At 42.8% G+C, this 24,677-nt stretch overlaps 1 protein-coding gene across 1 annotated transcript in view; it reads left to right on the top strand.

Annotated features, from left to right (window-relative positions):
• Positions 1-24,677, top strand: part of COG2 (component of oligomeric golgi complex 2) — a 90,594-nt gene that overhangs the window by 12,062 nt on the left and 53,855 nt on the right. The window contains exons 7-10 of the mRNA XM_077289117.1: positions 438-617; positions 8,771-8,895; positions 14,181-14,307; positions 17,969-18,108. Of these exons, the coding sequence (XP_077145232.1) occupies positions 438-617; positions 8,771-8,895; positions 14,181-14,307; positions 17,969-18,108 (572 nt within the window). The remainder of the gene's footprint in view (positions 1-437; positions 618-8,770; positions 8,896-14,180; positions 14,308-17,968; positions 18,109-24,677) is intronic.

A 24,677-nucleotide genomic window follows, 5' to 3' on the forward strand; every position in this document is an offset into this window, starting at 1 on the left:
TGCCGCCTGAACAGACACTGCTACAGAGTTCTGTGTCTCAACTGTCAGAGAAGCAGTATTGTAGACATACGTACAAACCTCAGTGTGCTTTCAGACAGTACTATGACATTAAACGGCATAAATCTTTTTACTGAATGAGCACAAAGGTTTTTTTAATTTCTTTAGGATGAAGATTTATTCTCCTGTCACAGCCTTGCTCTGGCAGATCACTGAAGTATTTGTGCTTATGATACTATTGACAGTTGAGACCCGTCTAAAGCGGCATTTCTAGATAACAGCCCATCTTAACACATGACTGCGATGGGCTGCAGTTTGGATTATGTGACAGGTCATTTTATCACATGGAGAATCCCTTTAGAGTCTGATGTTCTTTTTGTTCCTTTCAAAATTTGTTGTTGTTCACTAACACAAATTTTGCTTCCCTTTCTACCTTTAAGCGTATTGCTGGCATCACAGCTATGTTACAACGCTCTCTGGAAGGTCTCTTGTTAGAAGGCCTTCAGACCTCTAATGTGGATATAATTCGTCACTGCTTGAGAACATATGCAACGATTGACAAAACAAAAGACGCCGAAGCACTTGTTGGTCAGGTGCTGGTAAAACCGTATATTGATGAGGTATGTCTTAAAGCATACAACTACTTTGTTTGAAAATCTCAATATTCTTAGCTATAGAATGTTTGTTTATATTCCCATTACTGGCATACCTCATATTTGAATGCAGAAAGTTTCTGTCAGTGTAACAAGACTGCCGCCATTTTGATTTTTGTTATGATTACCCCCTTTCACAAAATAATTGGGATTTGCTCATTTAAGCTATATAAGAATTTTATAATGACATTTCCTTTAGTAATATAGATATATATTTTTTTTGTTCGTGGTTTATGTTGGCAAAAAAATAATCATCGGCAGCACATTTACAATTAACAATCGTTCTGTTCCTATCATTTGTCACAATCCTGTGTAAAGAGGTCAGTAAATGAATGACAATCAACTAGTATATAGTCAGTTTGCATTTTTTTTAACTAGCCAAAATCGGCCCATCTACATAGGCCTTGGTGGTGTTGTGCAGTGTCTATATTACATCCAGGATACAGGAAAGACGTGTTATTATGTAGTGTCTATATACATAGTATAAGCCTAAATCCACAGAAGATCTGTGGTTAGTTCTCCAAGATGTTTGGAACAACCTTCCTTCCAAAATTCTTCAAAAACCCTGTGCAAGTATGGCTAAAATAATTGATTCTTCTTATGCTGTTATGATAGCAAAGGGTGCTTAGACCAAATATTTGATTTAGATTTTTCTTTTGTTCATTCACTTTCCGTTTTAATTGACAAAAATAAATAATCAACGCTTCTGTTTTTAAAAGTATTCTTACTTTGCAGCAGCTGCCTAAACTTTTATACAGTACTGTGTGTACAGAACAATTACAGATACTGAGAATGACAGGGGAAGTGCTATTGTGCAGGGTCTTCAGAATTAATGCAGATACTCAGAATTGCTCCCAGGATGCAGGGGGAGACACACACACACATGCGACTTCTCCATTCCAGAAGTCTACATGAGGAGTTGAGATGTTTGTGCTGGCTTAGCTAGTAGTGTTACTACCATTGCATAGCTGCCTTCATGCGCCATAGCCAGTGTGACAGTCTCAATAGCCTCTGCAGCATGGAGGAGAGATGTAGACTGTTTAATAATCTAGACAGTTGGTATTTATTATGATCGTCATTCAGATGCAGGAGAAACTGGAGGACAAAGTTCTGTTGAAAAAGTAGTACAGGCAGCCTTAGACACAGTTACCCCTACACGGTCACTCACCCTTCAGATGATATGGCTGCATCTTCTGGCAATGGCGGAGATCCAGTGGGTTTTCCAGGGGCATCCTGAAGGTCCCCATAATTGCTATCTTCCTATGAGCCTCAACCACTGATGGGCAACCACAGTTTTCTTTGTGCTGCAATACTTTGATATTGCATTATAAAGTATTTGTGATCAAACAATCAGATTCAAGTCCCCATAGGGAAGTTAAAAAAGTGAATTTAAATTAAAAAGTTTTAAAACATGAAAAAATAAAAACATTTTAACCGCCTCGCTTTATACATTGAAAAATATAGAAATGAAAATGTGCTATTGCTGCCTCTGTACAAGTTAGATCTATCAAAATATAAAACGAATTTAAGACCATCATTAAAGGGAAAAAAAATCATAATGCCAAAATCTTAATTTATCTTTGGTCTCAACTCCGTAAATAAATGCATTACAGAGCAATCCAAAATCTCTGTCCCAAAGTTATCAAAAAAATCATCTCACTATGCTTAGAAACGAGCCCTCACACATACCCATCAGCATAAAATGAACACAGGTCTCTCAAAATAATATATGTATACCATACTTGCACGTTATACTTTACAATTTTGGTATTGCTGTAATTATACTGACCTGTGATGTAATATTGGCAGGACATTTTTAGAGCACAATGAATGATATAAAAACAAAACCCAAAAAACAATTATGGAATTTTAGGGGTTTTTTTTACACTCTTATTGCACTTGTAACTCTTTCCCGTTTTCCAGTACATTGAATGTTAAAATGAATGATGTTAATCAAAACTACAACTGATCCCACAAAAAACCAAAACCTCATACAGCTATGTCTACAGAAAAATAAAAAAAAATATGACTTTAGGAAGAAGGGGAGGAAAACACTAAACTGCAAAAAAAAGAAAATCGCTCAGTCAGGATCAGGTTGGTGTATTTCTCCGGATTTTCAAAGTAAATGCACCTTCCTCATTAGAGCTAAGAGAGCTGTTTAACCCCTTCCAACATATGACGCAAGTGTACATCGTGATTGGGAAGGGGTTCCCACAAACTGATGCATGATTATATCGTTTCGATCATATGGGCACATAAGCTGTGCCCATATGACATCCACTGGGAGCCCAGCTTAAGACCCCTTTCACACATCCGTTTTTTAGAATCAGTCACAATCCGTCAAAGTCAGGAAAAGACGGATCCTCTGCCAATTGTAAAAAACAGATGCATTGATGTAGTTAAAGCTGGAATTTTAAGAAACAGAATTCGAGAGAGAGATCAGTCGCTGGGCGATTTTACGACGTACACAAAAAACTTTTCTACGTGCGTTGTCTCCACCCGACAGACACAGAATTTACGATGGATCCGTCATACGACGGATGAAACGGAAGGCCATCCGTCACAATCCATCGCTAATACAAGTCTATGAGAAAAAAACAGATCCAGCAGCAACATTTGCTGGATCCGATTTTTTCACAAAATGACAGATTTGGACGGAAACAAAAAGACTGAAGTGTGAAAGAGGCCTAAGTGATAGTGGTGCCTGCAATAGCGATTGCAGCATTTATCAGGTTAGGAGAGGGTGTTGGCTTTCTCCCACACCCGATCGACACCCCCACGGGTTGCTGATGATAGTAATGGCAACCAGAGGTCATATAATGGTCTCTGGGTCTGCTAGCTATGGTGGCTTGTTACATTTTATTTATTTACATGATGGCAGGAGCATTCTAAAATGTGTTCGGTTAGTGTCAAGCAGGCAAATCTAAGGCTACGTTCACATTAGCGTTAAGCTAATGTGCGTCGGGTTTGCGTCGGCGACGCAGCGGCGACGCATGCGTCATGCGCCCCTATACTTAACATGGGGGACGCATGCGTTTTTTTTTGTTGCGTTGTGCGACACATGCGTCTTTTTTGCCGCAAGCGTCGGACCAAGAAAACGCAACAAGTTGCATTTTTCTTGCGTCCGATTTTCGGCAAAAACCGACGCATGCGTCGCAAAACGCAGCGTTTTTGCGTGCGTTGTGCGTTGCGTCGACGACGCAGCGGCGCACAACGCTAGTGTGAACGTAGCCTAATTCATTGCAGTTTTGGGTATTGCAATGCATTAGACAAGTGATAAGAGAAGTAAATGTTGAAGTCCCACTTTTATTTTTTTTCCACCCACAAACTATGCTATGACAATCTGTCGCAAAAGTAAAATGATGCTCCCTCCCTCCCGAGCCCTGCCGTGTGACCAATGAGTTTTGCAACATTCAGGAGAAATTGTGTAACAAATTGATTGCTTTTTTACCTATTTACCCTTTGAAAATGAATCTGGGTCTAAAACAACATTTTAGTAGTAAAAATGTAATCATTTCTTACCCAAAGGTATAAACACCTGTGACACACCTGTGGTGTCAATGTGATTACTGAGGGCTGCAGTTTGTAAAATGGGGTCAGTTATGGGGGTTCTGCTGTTCTGGCACCTCAGTGGCTTTGCCAATGTGACCTGGCATCCGGAAACCATTCCAGCAAAATCTGCACTATAATATAGAGCTCCTTCCCTTCTGAGCTTGACATTGCATGAAAAGTAGCTTCCAACTACATATGGGGGTATTCAATCAAATAAATAAGGCAGCATTCTGTAGCGCCAAAGCTCGCAAACATGAAATATGAAAATTGAATTGCATTACTTCACTAGGAATATGAAAAATTTTGAAAGTTTAGCACATAAATTGGCCAATTCATGTGTACCTGGTAGCCACGATAAGCCATTTCTCGTTTACCAGGACCTAACAATGCCAATCCTCGCTTAGAATAAAGTCTTCATATGTATGGGAACCTGTGAATCCTCTCTTAGACTAAAATCTATATCTCTGTGGAGGGGTAGTGGTCCTGCTGTGATTAAAAACGCCTGTGGCTAAGAGGCGGATTGCTCAGTCAGAAGGCTAATGAATACAAATTTAAAAAAACTGACCGTCACTTCCAAACTAGACTAGGTCTGAACAGGTGCTAACCTAGAATCACCAACTCATAAACAATCAAATAAATAAGGCAGCACTCTGTGGCGCTACAGAGTGTTGTCTTATTTATTTGATTGTATATGCGTTGGTGACTCTAGGTTAGCACCTGTTCAAACTAGTCTATGTTTGGAAGTGATGGTCAGTTTTTACAAAAAATTTACATATGGGGTATTGATATACTCTGGAGAAATTGCGTAACAATCTGTGAGGTCCATTTTATCCTAATAGCCCTTTTAAAAATTAAATATTTGGGGCTAAAACATTTTAGTGAGAAAAATACGGTAAATACATTTCATTTTCACAGTCTAATGTTGCACTATTCTGTGTATCGGCTGTCTGTTTAAAATGCTCAATACACCCCCTAGATGAATTCCTCAAGAAGTGTGTAGTTTCCAAAATGGGGTCACTTGTGGCAGGTTTCTGCTTTTTTGTCACCCATAGTCTCTTCTTGCAAAATCTGTGCTTAAAGGGAACCTGTCACCCCGTTTTTTGAAGATGAGCTAAAAATAGCGTTAAATAGGGGCAGAGCTGGGCGTTACATTAGTGTCTTTTGTGTGTCTTTATTACCCACCTATGCTGCCGACCACCGGTAAACGGCTGAATAGCGCAGATCGCGCTCTTTCATCACCTGGACAGTGGATATTCTCTGTTGGACATGCGCACACCACTACGCCACCAACGGAATGATGAGCCTGATCTGGGGGAGAAACAGCGCTGTCACCACGCCCATAGGACCAGACCAGCGTGAGTGACAGCACAAAACGGCGACTTTGCAAAGGTATTTCGGCAGCATAGGTGGGTAATAAAGGCACACAAAAGACACTAATGTAACGCCCAGCTCTGCCCCTATTTAACGCTATTTTTAGCTCATCTTCAAAAAACGGGGTGACAGGTTCCCTTTAAGGGTATATGCACACGTTGCGGATTCGTGTTCGGATTTTTCCGCGCAGATTCTGAAAAATCTGCAGGTAAAACGCCCTGCGTTTTACCCGCGGATTTACCGCGGCTTTTTGTGCGGATTTCACCTGCGGATTCCAATTATGGAGCAGGTGTAAAATGCTGCGGAATCCTCACAAAGAATTGACATGCTGCGGAAAATAAACCTCAGCGTTTTCGTGCAGTATTTTCTGCAGCATGTGCACTGTGGATTTGGTTTTCCATAGGTTTACATGGTACTGTACAACGCATGGAAAACTGCTGAGAATCTGCAGCGTCAAATCCGCTGCGGATCCGCAACGTGTGCACATACCCTAAAATGTCAAATGGTTCTCCTTCACTTTCAAGCCCTGCCGTGTGCCCATAGTTTAACCTTTTTATCCCCCTCCCCCCTTGCCTGTTTTCATCTTCATAACAGGTCAAATTTTACAATTGTGACCAGTGTCCCTTTGAGGTAATAATTCTGGAACTCTCCATCGGATCCCACTGATTCTCATTTTTTTTCGTGACATATTTTATTTCATGATAGTGGTCAAATTTGTTCGATATGACTTGAATTTATTTGTGAAAAAAATCGGAAATAAAACCCAAATTTTTTAATTTTCAAGCTTTCAATTGTTATGTCCTTAAACCAGAGATATATGAATAAACTTTGAAAGAAAAAGTGCAATAAGGTCTTATCCAATGACAATGGGTGTCAGGAACAAGGGGAGATACACTCACCATGCTAAGTTGCTAAATAACAACACACAAACGGCATGTAACAGCTGCTGCACAGATAGCGGTCGAGAGGACGACCACAGGAATCAGAGAAACACGAACGGAGGTATCACTTATGCGCTACTGAGATGGAATATCCTTAGGATGAAAACATTTATTGGAACAGGTTAAAAGTCTACGCATTTCGAGGTCACTCAGGACCTCTTCACCAGGACCAACCTGGACCATAAGGTATTCCTAAGGATTCCTAAGTCCTAAGGATATTCCATCTCAGCAGCACATAAGTGATACCTCCGTTCGTGTTTCTCTTAAACCAGAGTTATGTCACACAAAATAGTTTAAAAAATAACATTTGCCACATGTCTACATCAGCACAATTTTTAAACTTTTTGATAGGAAGTTAAAGGTTAAACGTTGACCAGCAATTTCAAATTTTAAAGGGAATCTGTCACCTCATTTTTCGCATATCAGCTGCAGCCACCGTCATTAGGGGCTTATCTACAGCATTCTGTAATGCTAAATAAGCCCCCGATGTAACCTGAAAGATAAGAAAAAGAAAGTTAGATTATACTCACCCAGGGGCGGTCTGGGTCCGATGGGCGTCGCAGGTCCAGGTCCAGCGCCTCCCATCTTCATACGATGTCGTCCTCCTTGCTTCATGTCGCAGCTCCTGTGCATGCGTACTGATATGCCCTGCCCTATGGGTTCAAAAGGCTAATCACACCCCTTGATACATTCCTTGAGGGGTGTAGTGTCCAAAATGGAATCCTCTTTGGGATTTTTCTCCTGTTTTGCCACCACAACATGGTGTCCGCAGTCTGTTATGACAAATTCAGTGCTCGAAATGTCAAATAGCACTTCTTCCCTTCCGAGCCCTGCCGTGTGTCCAAATAGTAGTTTTCCCCCACATATGAGGCATCAGCATACTCTGGAGAAAATGGCTCACTCACTTTGTTGTGCAGTTTCTCTGGTTACCCTTGTGAAAATGAAAAATTTGGGGCTAAAGCAAAAAATGTTGTGGAAAAACATAATTTTTCATTATTTTCTTCCACATTGCTATTATTCCCGTGAAGCACCTGAAGGGTTAACATTCATGAATGCAGTTTTGAATAGCATGAGGGGTGGAGTTTTTACAACGGGGGTCTTGTTTGGGGGATTTCTTAGATATAGGACATATGCTGACATATGTTTTGAGATCATAAACATAATTGTTTTGACAGCACAAAAATGTGAATTTCAAAAATTTTGACTTTTTCAAAATGTTTGTAAAATGTATGATTTGCATCTTTTTACAAAGATATATTGACCTAAATTTACTAATATCATGAAGTACAATGTGTCAGGAGAAAACATTCTCCGAAACACTGGGATATATAGAAGCGTTCCAGAGTTACAACACAAAGTGACACTGATAAGAAGTAAAAAAAAAAAAAATTGGCCTTGTTAGGAAGGTGAAAACAGGCTGTGGCGCGAAGGGGTTGAAGGATTTATACTGACTTTTAGGTTCAAGATATGAAAAATTTAAAGAATACAAACAAAACCTGATTTAACTCCTTAACGTCCAATGACTGACATAGTCTGTCATTGGATGCCTCCCCCTGTTTGGTGCGGGCTCCAATCATGAGCCTGCACCTTTTCCGTCAAACGTTGACAGCGGCATTTAACATGCATGCGCGCATGACGACGTGTCGCCGATGGATTGGCATGACAACCCGGGGTCAGCAGGAGACCCCTGTGGTTGTCATTGCTGGATCTCTTTGAGCGCCGCCTGGTGGTTAGCGCTCATAGCAAGTAAGCATATCTGCTATATAGCGCAGGGCTGCAGTGTGGGATTGCATTTTTTTTGCAATTTCACCGTACTTGGAATTTTTTTCCCATTTTCTATTACACGTCATGGTAAACCAATGGCGTCGTTCAAAAGTACAACTCGTCCCGCAAAAAACAAGCCCTCACATGGCCATTTTGACAAAAAAATAAAAAAGTTATGGCTCTTGGAAGAAGGTGAGCAAAAAATGAAAATGCAAAACCAAAAATGACCCCGGTTGTTAAGGGGTTAAACAGTAGATCATTTTATGATGACCCATTCCCTTGAACCATGCAAACAATAGTAATTCTTACAGTACAATTTATCCTTCTAGGTAAATTGTTCTTGCTAACTTTGAGGATTTACTCATGCCTCATATTTTACCTATGTTCTACTTCTAAGGCAGGTGTAGCCCTTTTCAGAAGTTCTCAGATGTTGAGATGCATATTTCATTTATTTACGGTAGGTCACACTAGTAATTTATCTTATTTTGACAGGTTATAGTAGAACAATATGTACAATCCCATCCAAATGGTCTGCAGGTTATGTATAACAAGCTTCTCGAGTTTGTTCCCCACCACTGTCGACTTCTGAGAGAGGTAACCGGAGGAGCCATTTCAAGGTACAGTTACAATTTGCATGTATTGTCTAATGCTAAAAGTTAGTAATCTGTCTTTTTGTATAATTTGTATTGCTCCTTTTTTTTTGTTTAACCCCTTCCCGACCTTTGACGCCACGTAGGCATCATGAAAACCCGTGCCAATCCGACCCATGACGCCTATGTGGCGTCATGGAATGATCGCGTCCCTGCAGATCGGGTGAAAGGGTTAACTCCAATTTCACCCGATCTGCAGGGACAGGGGGAGTGGTACTTCAGCCCAGGGGGGTGGCTTCACCCCCCCGTGGCTACGATCGCTCTGATTGGCAGTTTCACATTCAACAGCCAATCAGAGCGATTTGTAATATTTCACCTAAAAAACTGGTGAAATATTACAATCCAGCCATGGCCGATGCTGCAATATCATCGGCCATGGCTGGAAAACCTAATCTGTCCCCCCCACACCCACCGATCTCCTCCCCAGTCCTCCGTTATGTGGTCCGCCCCCCTAAGTCGTCCTGTCCGCTCCCCCGTCGTCCTGCCCGCTCCCCCGTGCTCCGATGCCACCCCCCCGTCCTCCGATCCACCCCCCATGCTCAGATCCCCCCCCCCCCCCTCATACTTACCGAGCCTCCGGGCGTCCGTCTGTCTTCTCCATGGGCGCCGCCATCTTCCAAAATGGCGGGCGCATGCGCAGTGCGCCCGCCGAATCTGCCGGCCGGCAGATTCGTTCCAGGTATATTTTGATCACTGCAATATAACCTATCACAGTGATCAAAATAAAAAAAAAATAGTAAATGACCCCCCCCCCCCCCCCCTTTATCACCCCCATAGGTAGGGACAATAATAAAAAAAAAGAAAATATTTTTTTTTCTTTTTCCACTAGGGTTAGGGTTAGAACTAGGGTTAGGGCATGTGCACACAGTGCGGATTTGGCCGCGGATCGGCCGCGGATCCGCCGCTGCGGATCCGCAGCAGTTTTCCATCAGGTTTACAGTACCATGTACACCTATGGAAAACCAAATCCGCTGTGCCCATGGTGCGGAAAATACCGTGCGGAAACGCTGTGTTGTATTTTCCACCGCATGTCAATTTTGTGCGGATTCCGCAGCGTTTTACACCTGTTCCTCAATAGGAATCCGCAGGTGAAATCCGCACAAAAAAACACTGGAAATCCGCTGTAAATCCGCAGGTAAAACGCAGTGCCTTTTACCTGCGGATTTTTCAAAAATGGTGCGGAAAAATCTCACACGAATCCGCAACGTGGGCACATAGCCTTAGGGTTAGGGTTGGAATTAGATTTAGGGTTGGAATTAGGGCTAGGGTTGGAAATAGGGTTAAGATTAGGCTTGTGGTTAGGGTTACGGATAGGGTTAGGGGTGTGTTGGGGTTACAGTTGTGGTTATGGTTGGGATTAGGGTAAGGGTTGGGATTGGGGTTAGGATTAGGGTTAGGGTTGGGATTAGGGTTACGGGTGTGTTGGGGTTAGGGTTGTGGTTAGGAGTGTGTTGGGGTTAGGGTTGTGTTTAGGTTTATGGCTACAGTTGGGATTAGGGTTAGGGGTGTGTTGGGGTTATTGTTGAAGTTAGAATTGAGGGGTTTCCACTGTTTAGGCACATCAGGGGTCTCCAAACGCAACATGGCGCCACCATTGATTCCAGCCAATCTTGCGTTCAAAAAGTCAAATGGTGCTCCCTCCCTTCCAAGCCCCGACGTGCGCCCAAACAGTGGTTTACCCCCACATATGGGGTACAAGCGTACTCAGGACAAACTGGGCAACAACTATTGGGGTCCAATTTCTCCTGTTACCCTTGTGAAAATAAAAAATTGCTTGCTAAAACATCTTTTTTGAGGAAAGAAAAATGATTTTTTATTTTCACGGCTCTGCGTTGTAAACTTCTGTGAAGCACTTGGGGGTTGAACGTGCTCACCACACATCTAGATAAGTTCCTTGGGGCGGTCCAGTTTCCAAAATGGGGTCACTTGTGGGGTGTTTCTACTGTTTAGGCACATCAGGGGCTCTGCAAACGTAACATGATGCCCGCAGACCATTCCATCAAAGTCTGCATTCCAAATCGTCACTACTTCCCTTCTGAGCCCCGGCATGTGCCCAAACAGTGGTTTACCCCCACATATGGGGTATCAGCGTACTCAGGAGAAACTGGACAACAACTTTTGGGGTCAAATTTCTCCTGTTACCCTTGGGAAAAATAAAAAATTCTGGGCTAAAAAAATAATTTTGAGGAAAGAAAACACATTTATTATTTTCACGGCTCTACGTTATAAACTTCTGTGAAGCACTTGGGGGTTCAAAGTGCTCACCACACATCTAGATAAGTTCACTAGGGGGTCTAGTTTCCAAAGTGGGGTCACTTGTGGGGAGTTCCTACTGTTTAGGCACATCAGGGGCTCTGCAAACGCAACGTGACGCCCGCAGAGCATTCCATCAAAGTCTGCATTTCAAAACATCACTACTTCCCTTCCGAACCCCGACGTGTGCCAAAACAGTGGTTTACCCCCACATATGGGGTATCAGTGTACTCAGGAGAAACTGGACAACAAATTTTGGGGTCCAATTTCTCCTGTTACCCTTGGGAAAATAAAAAATTGTGGGCTAAAAAATCATTTTTGAGAAAAGAAAAATTATTTTTTATTTTCATGGCTCTGCGTTATAAACTTCTGTGAAGCACTTGGGGGTTCAAAGTGCTCACCACACATCTAGATTAGTTCCATGGGAGGTCTAGTTTCCAAAATGGGGTCACTTGTGGGGGAGCTCCAATGTTTAGGCACACAGGGGCTCTCCAAACCTGACATGGTGTCCGCTAGCGATGGAGATAATTTTTCATTCAAAAAGTCAAATGGCGCTCCTTCCCTTCCGAGCCTTACCATGTCCAAACAGTGGTTTACCCCCACATATGAGGTATCAGCGTACTCGGGACAAATTGGACAACAACGTTCGTGGTCCAGTTTCTCCCTTGGGAAAATAACAAAATTGTATACATGTGAGGTATCGGTGTACTCAGGAGAAATTGTCCAACAAATTTTAGGATCCATTTTATCCTGTTGCCCATGTGAAAATGAAAAAATTGAGGCTAAAATAATTTTTTTGCGAAAAAAAAGTACTTTTTCATTTTTACGGATTAATTTGTGAAGCACATGGGGGTTTAAAGTGCTCACTATGCTTCTAGATAAGTTCCTTGGGGGGTCTAGTTTCCAAAATGGGGTCACTTGTGGGGGAGCTCCAATGTTTAGGCACACGGGGGCTCTCCAAACGCGACATGGTGTCCGCTAAAGATTGGAGCCAATTTTTCATTCAAAAAGTCAAATGGCGCTCCTTCCCTTCCGAGCCCTGCCGTGCGCCCAAACAGTGGTTAACCTCCACATATGAGGTATCAGCGTACTCGGGACAAATTGGACAACAACGTTCGTGGTCCAGTTTCTCCCTTGGGAAAATAACAAAATTGTTGCTAAAAGATAATTTTTGTGACTAAAAAGTTAAATGTTAATTTTTTCCTTCCATGTTGCTTCTGCTGCTGTGAAACACCTGAAGGGTTAATAAACTTCTTGAATGTGGTTTTGAGCACCTTGAGGGGTGCAGTTTTTAGAATGGTGTCACTTTGGGGTATTTTCAGCCATATAGAACCCTCAAAATGACTTCAAATGTGAGGTGGTCCCTAAAAAAAATGGTTTTGTAAATTTTGTTGTAAAAATGAGAAATCACTGGTCAAATTTTAACCCTTATAACTTCCTAGCAAAAAAAAAAAATTGTTTCCAAAATTGTGCTGATGTAAAGTAGACATGTGGGAAATGTTATTTATTAACTATTTTGTGTCACATAACTCTCTGGTTTAACAGAATAAAAATTCAAAATGTGAAAATTTCCGTTTTTTTCACAAATAAACTCAGAAATTATCGACCTAAATTTACCACTAACATGAAGCCCAATATGTCACGAAAAAACAATCTCAGAATCGCTAGGATCCGTTGAAGCGTTCCTGAGTTATTACCTCATAAAGGGACACTGGTCAGAATTGCAAAAAATGGCCAGGTCATTAAGGTCAAATAGGCTGGGTCATGAAGGGGTTAACCCCTTTCCGCCATCGGGTATAATAGTACGCCGATGTCGGACTCCCTCCCTCCCTTCTGGCACATGCCATTTGTTTTGAACAGCCGACATGTGCCTCAAACAGCCGCGAGTGGAATCACGCTCCACCCTCGGCTGTTAACTGGTTAAATGCGGCTGTCAAACTCTGGAAGTGGCATTTAACACGCCCTTCCGGCATGCGCGCCGGAAACCCCGCCCATCGGCGCCAGTTGCACATGACCGTGTGTCGCTGATGGGTTCGCATGACAACCGGATTGCTATGTATTGCATACATCGCCTGTATGTAGCAGAGCCGATTGGGTTATGGCAGCTTCTAGTCTCCCATTGATGCATGCCAAAATTTAAAAAAAAAAAAAAAAAAAGTTCAAATCACTCCCCTTTCGCTCCATTCAAAATAAAGCAATTAAAAAAACATACACATGGTGTCGCCGCGTTCAGAATTGCCCGATCTATCAATATAAAAAAAGAATTAACCCGATCGATAAACGGCATGACAAGAAAAAAGTAAAAACTCCAGAATTACTTTTTTTTGGTCGCCGCAACACTTAATTAAAATGTAATAACCGGTGATCAAAAAATCGTATCTGCACTAGTATAGTATCATTAAAAACGTCAGTTCAGCGCACAAAAAAATAAGCCCTCACCCGACCTGAGATCCCAAAAAATGGAGAAGCTACGGGTGTCGGAAAATGGCTCAATTTTTTGGGGGGGCAAAGTTTGAAAATTTTTTTCACCACTTAGATAAAAAATAACCTAGACGTTTGGTGTCTATGATCTCATAATGACCTGGAGAATCATAATGGCAGGTCAGGTTTAGCATTTAGTGAACCTAGCAAAAAAGCCAAACAAAAAACAATTGTTTAATTGCACTTTTTTGCAATTTCACCACACTTTGATTTTTTTTTCCCCGTTTTCCAGTACACGATATGTTAAAGCCAATGGTGTCGTTCAAAAAACATGCCCTGATATGGCCATATTAACCGAAAAATAAAAAAAGTTATGGCTTTGGGAAGAAGGGTAGCAAACAACGAAAACGCAAAAATGAAAATACCTCCAGGCGTTAAGGGGTTAATGTCTGAGATGGAAAACCTTCAAGCATTCCTAAGTTTACCACATTGCAATGAGTTTAATGGACAAGTTACATTTGCAAATGAAGCCCCCTATGCTGCTTTAAAAACTGACATTGCTATCTGATATCTTTTAGTGAAAAAGCAGATATGGTTCCAGGATACGACTTCTTAGTGAATTCTGTTTGGCCAGAGATAGCTTCTGGATTAGAGGAAAAATTGCCTTCCCTTTTCAACCCCGGAAATCCCAGCATATTTCATCAGGTAATCGGCTTTTTATTAACTATATCAATGTTTCTCCGCAGTTCCGAGGCTATGATCATACATTGTTCTGCAACTATCTATTAAAGTGAATTTGCCAGCTGGTTTTGCTATGTAATCTGAGAGCACCATAATATAGGGGACAGACCCTGATTACAGGGATATGTCACTTACTGGGCTGTGTTTTTCTGTCGCAATACAATCAATGTCTTATTAGTAGGAGGTTATCACTACTACACAACTGGCTTCCTGCATCCTCGTTCTGCCAGACCCCCAGCAGTGATTAGCTCTGTCACTATGCAATGTACTCGGAAAGCTGTGGAGGGGGAAGGGTTCTAACAACTGAGCAGTGCAAGATCTGCAGCAGAGAAAACTATCGTGACTGCTGCACCCAGCAAACTAAGTGGCATCTGTCCCTACATTGTGCCGCTCTCATATTACATAGTAAAACCTGATGATGGAATGATTCCCTTAAAAACTACATTTTGAGACTAATGCTAGAAGCCCCGCGAGTCATGGGAAGGCATAAAAAGAATGGGGGAGCTGTAAGAGGGCATACCAAGAATGGCCAGATGACAAACTCATCACAACTGTTGCTCTCTGCTCTGGAAACATCTCTTGAGTAGACATAGCACTTATTAAACTGTTCACTGATTCAGCTCCTTTCTGGAAGCTGAGGGAGGTCTGTAGATGGCAGGAAGTTTGGGAGGAGACATGTCACCGCTGTGGAGAAGGAGGTGTGGGTGGCTGACCTGTGCGACCAGCGGGGAGCTGGATCAGTGAGGTAGTCAGTGGTTTATCTTCTCAATCCCTTCTGCCAGGGCAAAGAGTTCAGCACCTGTGATGTCATCTGGTTGCTGCGGTCGGTGAAGGCAGTGATTGAGATGACAAAGCTCTGCCGTATCAATGGCTGCCCATGTACAGAGCAGCAACCAGATGCCAAGCGCCTCACATCTGTACTGCACTGGTAGCAGCCATCAGCAAGACAAGCGCTTATTTAGCTCTGCTCATCAAGAAGGGGGCAGGAGGCGCACAGCGAGGTCAGTTAAGACACTTTACTGCATCTAACAGCGCATGCTCGGCCAAGAGGGCTAGATGGACGGACGTAGAGACCAGAGGTGCTAACACTAGGGTGTGCCATACTGGCCATCAAAGGTACATCTAATTTGAATGGGACATCATTTTTAATAGGTTTAACCCCTTCATGACATATAATGCACAAATATGTCATATGTCGGGTCTTCCCCTTTAATGCAGGCTCCGGCGCTGAGCCCGCATTTTCTCTGGCACGTGCCAGCTGATTAAATCTAACAGCTGCTGGTGGATTAGCCATCCACCCACTGCTGTTAACATGTTACATGCTGGTGGCCGGCGCTCATAGTAGATTATCAGTTCTGCGACTTGGAATTTTTTCTCGTACATTCTATGGTAAAACCAATGGTGTCGTTCAAAAGTACAACTCGTCCTGCAAAAAACAACCCTCACATGGCCATATTGACGGAAAAATAAAGTTATTGCTCTGGGAAGAAGGGGAGCGAAAAAAAAAAAAAGGAAAATGACCTGGGGTGAACGGGTTAAATAGTGAAAGGGTTTCTTTCCATGATGTCTGCAGCGTTGGCTATATGTTATAAGATGGCACAACCCTTTTCAGGTTAAAATTGATTGGCTCTGTCACTAATGGGTTAATCTTGTGGCTAGCTTTTAGTCTCTCTCCAGTTTTGACTTTTTTTATACTATAGTTAAGGTATTCTTTGTGTATGCTGAGTCTCAAAATTGTCCCATCAGCTAAAGTTATTATTGTACTGTGCCACAATCATTTTTTATTTTTCATGTGTTTTATTTTGAAGTGGTGGCTAAAACACTACAGTTATATGCTTGCTAAAAGTCTCCAATGTTTTTATACCAATCTTTTGTATGATCTGTTTTTTTTTCCTTTTAGAAATCCTCATTTACCTGTAAATATAGTTTTTGTCCTTTTCTTCATGGAATTCTGAGCAAAACTTCTCAAATGTATTTATAAAATGACACCAAATTTAAAAGATAAAAAATATCCAATGAAAAAATGCTTCAGAGTATCTTATATGCTATATACCGTATTTTTCGGACTACAAGACGCACTTTTTCCCCCCAAAAAAAAGGGGGGGAAATGGGGGGTGCGTCTAATAGTCGAAATGCAGGCTTACCCGTGGCGGCAGAGGTGCGGCGGCAGAGGTGCGGCGGCAGACGTGCGGAGATGAGGAGGAGCAGTGAGCGGGGTCCCTTTCCCCGGTGAGGTGATGCAGCAGCCCGGTAAGGAGCAGAGCCGGGTGAATCCTGTTGTCATCGGTGGTGGCGGCCATCTTCCGGGGGCCGCGCGTGCGCAGATGAAGCGCTCTGCTTCCCGGGGCTTCAGGAAAATGGCCGCGGGATGCCGCGCGTGCGCAGATGGGGATCGCGGCGGCCATTTTTCTGAAGTTCTTAGCTTCAGGAAAATGGCCGCGCGATCTCCATCTGCGCACGCGCGGCCTCCCACGGCCATTTTCCTGAAGCCCCGGGAAGCAGAGCGCTTCATCTGCGCTCGCGCGGCCCCCGGAAGGTGGCCGCCACCACCGATAACAACAGCATTCACCCGGCTCTGCTCCTTACCGAGCTGCTGCATCACCTCACCGGGGAAAGGGACCCTCTCACACCATACCTGTCACTGCGCCTCCTGATCCCAGCACCTCCTGATCCCAGCACCTCCTGATCCCTGCACCTCCTGATCCCTGCACCTCCTGATCCCTGCACCTCCTGATCCCTGCACCTCCTGATCCCTGCACCTCCTGATCCCTGCACCTCCTGATCCCTGCACCTCCTGATCCCTGCACCTCCTGATCCCTGCACCTCCTGATCCCTGCACCTCCTGATCCCTGCACCTCCTGATCCCTGCACCTCCTGATCCCTGCACCTCCTGATCCCTGCACCTCCTGATCCCTGCACCTCCTGATCCCTGCACCTCCTGATCCCTGCACCTCCTGATCCCTGCACCTCCTGATCCCTGCACCTCCTGATCCCTGCACCTCCTGATCCCTGCACCTCCTGATCCCTGCACCTCCTGATCCCTGCACCTCCTGATCCCTGCACCTCCTGATCCCTGCACCTCCTGATCCCTGCACCTCCTGATCCCTGCACCTCCTCATCCCAGCACCTCCTCATCCCAGCACCTCTGCCGGTAACCCGTGCTGCAACCCTCCCATGAACACCAGGCCGTGGCGTCGCCCACCTAAGCAGGAAGGGACCCTGCTCAGGTGCACGCCGTACCGCATCACCCCACCTCTGCCGACACCATGCCTCCTGTGACCCTGCTCTGCCACCGCCAGCCTTCAGGTAAGATACTGTAAATTCGGACAATAAGACGGACCCCCATCTTATAAAAAATCTTTTTTTCTGCAATTTTCACCCCAAATTTGGGGTGCGCCTTATGGTCCGGTGCGTCTTATAGTCCGCAAAATACGGTATATGGTATTTGACTGAATGTTATCTGCACAGATTTTAGATCAAAATGACATTACGCTCTGATTTTTAGGGTCTGACTTACCTTAGATATGCCATGAATGAGTATTTGGGGAAAAACTCCTCTTATAAACTATATAAATGTGACCTTAAATGTTTATTATTGTGTTATATTAATGTTTTTTTTTTCCAGAAATACACTTTAAGCATGGATTTTCTGAGGAAGTTTGAAAGACAATGTGGTTCCCAAGCAAGTGTAAAGAGGTTACGTGCACATCCCTTCTACCACAGTTTTAATAATAGGTGGAATCTGCCTGTATATTTTCAGATCAGGTAATGATATGGGGTCAGGAGAGAATCTTTTCTAAATCTCTAATGAAGATCTGTTGTGTGAGATATTGATTAAAATCTTACTTTTCAAAAGGTACACACACAGTGCTGATCGTAAATGAGCATGTATATAGTGTGTGTTTATGTGTATATATATATATATATATATTATATATTGCTCGGCATAAATGAGTACACTACCTTTGAAAAGATTTTAAACAGTATTTCACTGAACACGTGAACAATTTCCAACATTTTTACCAGACTGAGTTTCTTAGAACATATTGTAACCCATAACATGTAAGTAATGTTAATAAAAATGAACACACTTAGCATGAAAAATTCTAGATGTACTAGTTTTTTATGACTTGTATGATTTTTAAGGATGGCACCAAGTTTTCTAGATATGAAATTAATAAGTTGGTTGCTTATTGCAGCCTCTATCCTTTTTCATTCTTCAAGAATGACCTCTTTTGACTATTCAAACACTTTCACCCTGTTCTTCTGTAGAAATGCAACAGTGACCTTAGATATGAATTTTGGATAATTCGCATGTTTGAAAAGTGCATGTTTAACAGGGGCATGGAGTGTTGGTGGCATATAGAGCAGTACATTGGTGAATTCAGGTACCATTCATAAAATGTAGCTCCCGGACACTAGCAGCGCTCGTGCATCCCCACATAAGGACACTGTCACCACTATGTTTAGCTGTAGGCAACATACATTTTTGTTGGTACTCATCGCCTTTGCAATGCCATATAGTTTTCAAGTCATCACTTCCAAAAACATTTATCTTGGTCTCATCACTTCAGAGTACAGCATCCCAATAGTGTTCGTATATTCATCATGGTCCCTGGCAAATTAGCAGACTTTTTTGTGCATGCGTTTTAACAAAGGCTTCCTTAATGGACTACACCCATGTATGCCATTCCTCTGCAGTGTACTCCATATTGTGATAGTAAACACTCACCCCTGTTTAGCTTTATAATTCTTTAGCTATATTAAAAAGAAAAAAAATGAACTGACCCATATGATGGTATAGATGCAGTCCATAGGTGTGCATTCACACTGTGGCCAGGACCGTATCTTTGAATTCATGCTGCCCTAGGCACTTTAAAGGGAACCTGTCACCCCCCAAAATCGAAGGTGAGCTAAGCCCACCAGCATCAGGGGCTTATCTACAGCATTCTGTAATGCTGTAGATAAGCCCCCGATGTATCCTGAAAGATGAGAAAAAGAGTTTAGATTATACTCACCCAGGGGCGGTCCCGGTACGATGGGCTTTGCGGTCCGGGGTCTCCCATCTTCTTACGATGGCGTCCTCTTCTTGTATTCACGCTGCGGCTCCGGCGCAGGCGTACTTTGCCTGCCCTGTTGACACCCACACCTGACCAGAGCCGCAGTCGGTGCAGTGATACATTGCCAAGCTTAGTACACCAATAAAATGTAGTGTCAGGTCAGCCTCAAATACAATTGTATTGCATTAACCTACAACTCCTAGTGTATCCTTAAAGGGAACCTATAGCAAAAGACTAATCCGAAAACTGGTGTGAACAGGTGCAAACTAAGAGTAGCCATCTCTATGCATAACGGAAAAAAAAAATAGATTCTTAATGGGAACCTGTCACCAGGTTTTTCCCATATGAGCTAAGGCCAGTACCTGTAAGCTCTCATGTACAGCTTCTAGTGATGAGCGAGTATACTCGTTGCTCGGGTTCTCCCGAGCACGCTCTGGTGATCTCTGAGTATTTGTTAGTGTTCGGAGATTAAGTTTTCATCGCCTCAGCTGAATGATTTACAGCTACTAGCCAGGCTGAGTACATGTGGGGGTTGCCTGGTTGCTAGGGAATTCCCACATGTATTCAGCCTGTCTAGCAGCTGTAAATCATTCAGCTGAGGTGACGAAAACTTAATCTCCGAGCACTTACAAATACTCGAAGATCACCTGAACGTGCTCGAGAAAACCCGAGCAACAAGTACACTCGCTCATTACTAATAGCATCCTAATATGCTGTATATATGCCCCCAATCCAGCCTGTCAGACAAGAAAAAGACCTTTTATTATACGCTTCTACAGGGCGGTCTGGCCCTATAGGTGAGTCTGGTCTTGCTTCGGCGCCGCCTCTCTTCATGCAATTGCCATCCTCCTGCACTGCTTCATGTGGATGACACCCACACAGTATCAAGCATCGCACTCCTGTACGGGCCTACTTTTCTGTGCCCTGTGAGGGTAGAGCAAACTACTGTTATGTGCATTCACTGGCACTCATGATAGGCAATTAGCAAGACAACTCCTATAAAGGAGTGGTTCTGCAGGTTGTGACCACAGACCATTTCTCTGTTCTCATCTTTTTTGCTGGTGTTTTGGTCACTTATGCATTTTGTCATTGCTCTCACCCCTAGAGGTACAGTAGCAGTAGCGGTGTCTACTGTTCAACCCACAAAAGTTGCTCAGGTAGTGCAGCTCATCCAGGATGGCACATCAATGCGAGCTGTGGCAAGAAGGGTAGCTGTGTCTGTCAGCACAGTGTCCAGAGCATGGAGCAGATACCAGGAGTTGTGGAGGGGGCCGTAGGAGGGCAACAACCCAGCAGCAGGACCGCTACCTCCTCCTTTGTTCAAGGAGGTGCAGTGCCAGAGCCCTGCAAAATGACCTCCAGCAGGCCGTTAACATCCATGTATCTGCTCAAACGCTCCGAAACAGACTCCTTGAGGGTGGTAGGAGCCCAACACCGTGCAGGGCGATTGGCATTTCATCAGCTGACCTGTGCACCAAGAGCCGCGGCTGGAATCGTAATCCACCCACGCCTCTTAGCATGTTAAATTCCGCTGTCAATCTCTGTCAGTCTCGGCATTTAACATGATCGCGCCGGAAGCGCATCACTAATCCCACCCATCGCAGGACGCCGATGGGTTGGCATGACAACCTTGGGTCTGCAGCAGACCCGTGTGGTTGTCAATGCCGGATTGCTACGGGAACCACCCAGCGGTCATCGTTAATAGCAAGTGAGCATTTGTGCTACACAGTGCAGGGCTGAAGCCCTGCTCGGTGTAGCACAAACATTCCGATGATCGCAGCTTTAGGTCTCCTACGGAGACTATTGAAGCCAGTAAAAAGTAAAAAACAAAAAAAATGTTTTTAAAATTATTAAAAAATAATATAGAAGTTCAAATCACCCCCATTTGCCCGATTCAAAATAAAACAATAAAAAAAACACATATTTGGTATCACCATGTTCAGAATCCTATCAATGTGTAAAAAGAATTACACTGATCGGTAAACGGCGTAACAAGAAAAAAAAATCAAAGCGAAAGAATTAAGTTTTTTTTTTTTGGTTGACTCAACATTTGCATTAAAATGCAATAACGGGCGATCAAAAGATCATATCTACACCAAAATGGTGTCAATAAAAACGTTAGCTCGGCACGCAAAAAATAAGTCCTCACCCAAGGTGGTGGAGGGGTTAATTTTGACTTATATCAATAATTTTTATTGTTCTCGATGCAGTCCACTACGTAACTGGGAAAACAAAAAATATATAAAAAAGTCCAAGGTAAATGTTCCAGCAGTCTGACAACTTCCAATAAAATCAAACTTGTTTATTTAAAAATTAGCTAAAAAAACGTACATCAGTGGAAGACATCATCAAAATTACATGACCAGTAACTCTCCTTTCATGTTATTCTGATCATATTCTCCGCTGATGTACATTTTGTATCTCATTTTTGAATTAACAGGTTTGATTTTATTGGAAGCTGTCAGACTTTTTTTGGTTGACACAACATTGCATTAATATGCAATAACGGGTGATAAAAAGATCGTATCTACACTAAAATGGCATCAATAAAAATGTCAGCTCAGCACGCAAAAAATAAGTCCTCACCCACCCCAGATACCGAAAAATGGAAACGCTAGGGGTCTCGGAACATGGCTCCTTTTTTTTTTCTTTTCTTTTTTTTTTTTTTAAAGGCCTTATTGACTCTTATTTTCTGGACTCAAATCATAATCAGAATAAGAATTTGAAATGCTAAAATGAAAAGATTCATGGCACCTTGCATGTTACCATAATCTGCTCCTAGACACTCCTCAACATTGAATTTGCAACACAAAAAAGGAAAATTAATGAAATTATGGAAATCACAGGCTCAATAGACACAGTAATGATTTAAAAATGGAAACAAAACTTTTAAAAGATGACGATTTATTAATTATCGAGTCTGGGCATCATTTTCAGAAATACATGCACTCACTCACGCCTTGGCATGCGGTCAGAGAGGTTATTAATGGTCGACTCCTATCCAGCACATCTCATACATCGTTGGTCGGCAACTACACAGGGAGCTGCTGGCAGCTGATCTTGATGATTTCTAACCTCACTGAAGTCAACCAAGGCATGAAAGTGCATGTATTGCTGCGCATGGCGCTCAATACTGGATAAATCAATATGTTTTGAACGTTTATTTTCCATTTTTCACTTGCATATCGATTCCATGATTTACATAGTTACATGACTTTTCATTCTTGGTTTGACAATTTGAGGATTGTATTGTAGAAATGGTGTTCGCCTCAAGATATAAAAAGGTGTATGTTCAAAACAAGGGGTTACATAAGAGTGAAATCGAGAGAAGAAAATGAGTTTACGTAATTCATCCTTTTTTGAAGGTCTTCCACTTGCAAGCAACAGTTCTCGCCACCAAAATCTACTTCAATGCTGTGTATGGTTTGAAAATTTGAGATGCCAGGTTGCACTGGGGTGCCATCAGTGTACATTGATGATGAAGCGGTGTCTTGTATGGAGTTGTTTACTGCTCCTGTCTTAAAAAGTGGGGAAGGCTTGTGCACATGTGCAAGATGGCAAGTGAATTTATGCCAACAACAGACTTGCTCACCAGTTCCAGCTGGTGTTCATCAGAAACTCTTTGCTGTAAGGTTGCACAGCATCTGGGCCTATCAAGTCCCAGGATTTGGGGATGGGTCAGGAGGAGTAGGAGTGTGGGTGGACCACACTGCAAAACAGGCCCCACCGCCTTCGGGATGCGAGTTAACTGGGAGCTCTGCATAGCATACAGTCACGTTTTACTATCGAAGGACCTCAGCATTCAGTGCCTGTTATCAGCATAAGGTGAGGCAGAGGGCATGGTGTGTCCAGTAGTGTTGCAGAAGTCTTCCCTTCAATAAGCTGCAAGATGGCCATCGGGTGATGTGGCCTTCTGTGCAAAAATTTGCACTATGGCTTCAGAGTAGTTCCATTTTTGGCACCCACATTAATGTTCTATGTCAGAAGCAAGTGCTTGTTATAGCGTTAGCTCGTTTTGGATGGTAGTAATTTGTTAGATAATTGTGCGCTGTAATGGGAGCCTCAGTAAAGTGCAACCATACTAGATATCCAGTCTACCCTCAGATTTCTTCTGGTCAAAGACTACCTGTCACCAGGTCAAAAGTGATCAGTTTTTGTTCTTATTTTAGTCCTGCAGCTACCCTCAGAATTGTTTTTTGTTTTGTTCTGGGGCTTTTCTTTACCATAAGAAGGTTTTAGAGTTATGGGCCTTTTTGTTTACTGCCCCATCATGCTTATTTTTATGATCTTTACCTAGTGGGTATTGCTCACCAGATTCTCTAGGGAATTTGTTGGGCTGCTCTCCATAATTTCTCTGTGAGCAACACCCCCCTTGGTAATCACCATAAAAATTAGCATATTTTGTACACTAAATGACCCATAGCACTAGATCCGTATTGTGTATTAAAGACAAATAAGAAATAGGAGCAGCGAGAATAATATTAAAGCAAAAACTGACCACTTTTGATCTGGGACATGTCCTCTTTAAAAGGAATGTGTCCCAATTTCATGCTGCTTGAAATACAAGCTGGATGCGGGAGAAATATTTACTGGGGGACTCTTTCTGGCTTCTCTCTATTTTTTTATTAGATGTCATTTTTTTATGTAGGAGAAAAACATATTTCATCAGTGTTTTTGAGAAGTTTCATCAGATTTTCTTTGATGAGGAAAATAATTTCTCAATCTTTTCTTATCGAGCAGTCCGTTGAAAAATGAACCAAACTCGTATGGCATCAGCGTGCTGTCCAATGTTTTCACGGACCTATTGACTTGCATTGCCAATTTTGATCCAACACTCAGATCAATATCAGATATGTCTCCACAATTTTGCATGACCCACTTGGTCCACAAAAGTAATCGGATATGTGAACAGCACAATAGATTATACGAGGTGCGAGTTTCTGTGTGAATACCATGGATTGAATTCATGCATGTGAATGAGCTTTCATCTGACAGGCAGCCAGTACGGGGGAAAGGAAGTACAACTGAACTGAAAGCAGTATGAGGACAGCTGCAGAGGTGTTTGTAAGAGGATAAAGCTCAGCTCTGCTGTACTGGTTTTGTTTACGCACAGCTCTGCAGTGAGATCAGACAAACAATTATTACATGGATCACACGGGTAAAGCCCCCGTCTCACTAAGCGAGATCGCTAGCGAGATCGCTGCTGAGTCACAAGTTTTGTGACACAACAGCGACCTCAGTAGCGATCTCGCTATGTGTGACACGTAGCAGCGA

This window comes from Ranitomeya variabilis, chromosome 2, assembly GCF_051348905.1.
Source record: "Ranitomeya variabilis isolate aRanVar5 chromosome 2, aRanVar5.hap1, whole genome shotgun sequence".
Taxonomy (NCBI): Eukaryota; Metazoa; Chordata; class Amphibia; order Anura; family Dendrobatidae; genus Ranitomeya; species Ranitomeya variabilis.